This window comes from Sinocyclocheilus grahami, unplaced genomic scaffold (genome assembly GCF_001515645.1).
Source record: "Sinocyclocheilus grahami isolate Dianchi unplaced genomic scaffold, SAMN03320097.WGS_v1.1 scaffold939.1, whole genome shotgun sequence".
Classification (NCBI taxonomy): Eukaryota; Metazoa; Chordata; class Actinopteri; order Cypriniformes; family Cyprinidae; genus Sinocyclocheilus; species Sinocyclocheilus grahami.
This window is the reverse complement of record NW_015506118.1, coordinates 2,006-3,846: the sequence shown is the minus strand read 5'-3', so window position 1 is coordinate 3,846 and position 1,841 is coordinate 2,006. Positions and strand designations below refer to the sequence as shown.

The 1,841-nt window shown below is 32.2% G+C and overlaps 1 protein-coding gene across 1 annotated transcript in view; it reads left to right on the top strand.

The window, feature by feature from the left end:
• The window catches only part of LOC107564479 (lysosome membrane protein 2-like), a gene marked incomplete at its 3' end in the record, with an annotated part of 18,080 nt that overhangs the window by 14,672 nt on the left and 1,567 nt on the right, over nt 1-1,841 (top strand). Inside the window, exon 9 of the mRNA XM_016249571.1 lies at nt 373-446. Coding sequence (XP_016105057.1) covers nt 373-446 — 74 coding nt within the window. The remainder of the gene's footprint in view (nt 1-372; nt 447-1,841) is intronic.

Genomic DNA, 1,841 nt, shown 5'->3' with positions numbered 1-1,841 from the left:
TATATATATATATATATATATAATGAATATGGTGTGCATATAAGGAGTATAGAATGCATATATTGTGCATTTAAGGAGTATAGTATGCATATAGTGAGTATAATGTACATATAATTAGCAAAGTGTGTATATAATGATTATAAAGTGCATATAATGTAAAGTATATTAACACATTTTTTGTTAGTTATTATTTATGTTTTTATTGAAAATGTATTTATTTTAATTTTACATTTATGATCTAATTTATTATTAGCTTTGCATCATCTCACAAGCCCCCAGGGATTTGTGAGAAGCCAGTATTGAGTAATATTAACCAATAGTCAGATTTATTAGTGAATCTGATGTTGATTTTGTGTGTGTTTGTGTTCTCAGCTCACTGGAATGTTGCTTCGGGGTGCGAAGCGTGTTCAGGTGAACGTCTACCTGCATCAGATCCAGGGATTCAGGTGAGGATGAGTCTCTCGGTGACCCCAGTTAGTTTAGCATGGACTGCTGACATTTCTTTCAAAAAAATAGAGAAATCTAGAAATAGTGTCTACACACACCTCTGTTAAAATCACTGATTTTTGAGACATAAAAATAAATCCAAGATAAATCTTGTCAGATCTTTTCCACCTTTAATACGATATTAAAACCAATAAAATTCAAGAAAAAAATATTTTATATTTTATGTTTCTATTAGTGCGGTCAAATGATTAATCGCGATTAACCGCATTCAAAATAAAAGTTTTTGTTTATATAATATATGTGTATACTGTGTATATTTATTATGCATATATAAATACACACATTCATGTATATATATTTAAGAAAAATATGTTATGTTTATATATTAAATATATAAAATATATGAATATAAATATATAAATGTATATGCATGCAAATATTTTCAAAATATATAATGTATGTGTGTGTATTTATATATGCATAATAAATATACACAGTATACAAATGTATTACGTAAACAAAAACTTTTATTTTGGATTAATCGTTTGATAATCGTTTGATCGTTTCTATGTTATATTTTTCCATAAAAGTTTTTTTTATTGTTTGTTACATGAATTGTGTTGGTTTCAATATTGCATTACAGGTGGAAAAATATCTGGCACGGTTTACATTTTTTATTTCTCCAAAACCTGTTATTTTTATAGCCACTATATGCACGTAGTTTGTGGTGTCCTTTGCATAGTTTAATATAGTACAGTTTGAACACGTTTTAGCATTTGTGTTTTTCTGTTGACTTCCCAGAAATGTCATTTCACCTTCTTTAACTGGTTGTTCTCCAGTTAATTAGTTTTGATGCATTTAATTTGATTGACACTCTTTCGCTGTCAAATGCTGAAAGTTTGATGTTATAATGTAAAATTGACCACAGATGGATTATTTTAATCTGTAACTCCAGAACAACTTCTGATTGATTAAGGTGTGTTAGGGTTACATAAGCTCATTACATAAGTCTCTCCTGAACCATGAGCTGAAGTAGGTCATCCAGCTGTAATAATTGACAGCTGCGTGTTGGAGTTATTTTAGGACGTGAAGCGTGAGGATCGGTTTCCGAGTCTGTTTGGGGGTCAAGTGGTCCAATGATGCGACTGAAGACCCGACGCTGCCAAACGTCCCACTTGAGCCGACAGCTTGTTGGCTTGGTTTTGAAATGCGATCTATCTGAGAGCGCAGATAAATCCTGTGAATGAATGGAGTGTGAATGGAAAACATCTCTCCTCGCCTAGAATTATCAGTGTGACACACAGGCCTGAGCTGACTTCCCACAGTCCCATTCATCTGATAGTGTGTGTCTGAGAGGCTTTTTCTTGAAGAGATGTGTGTGTGTGTGTGTGTGC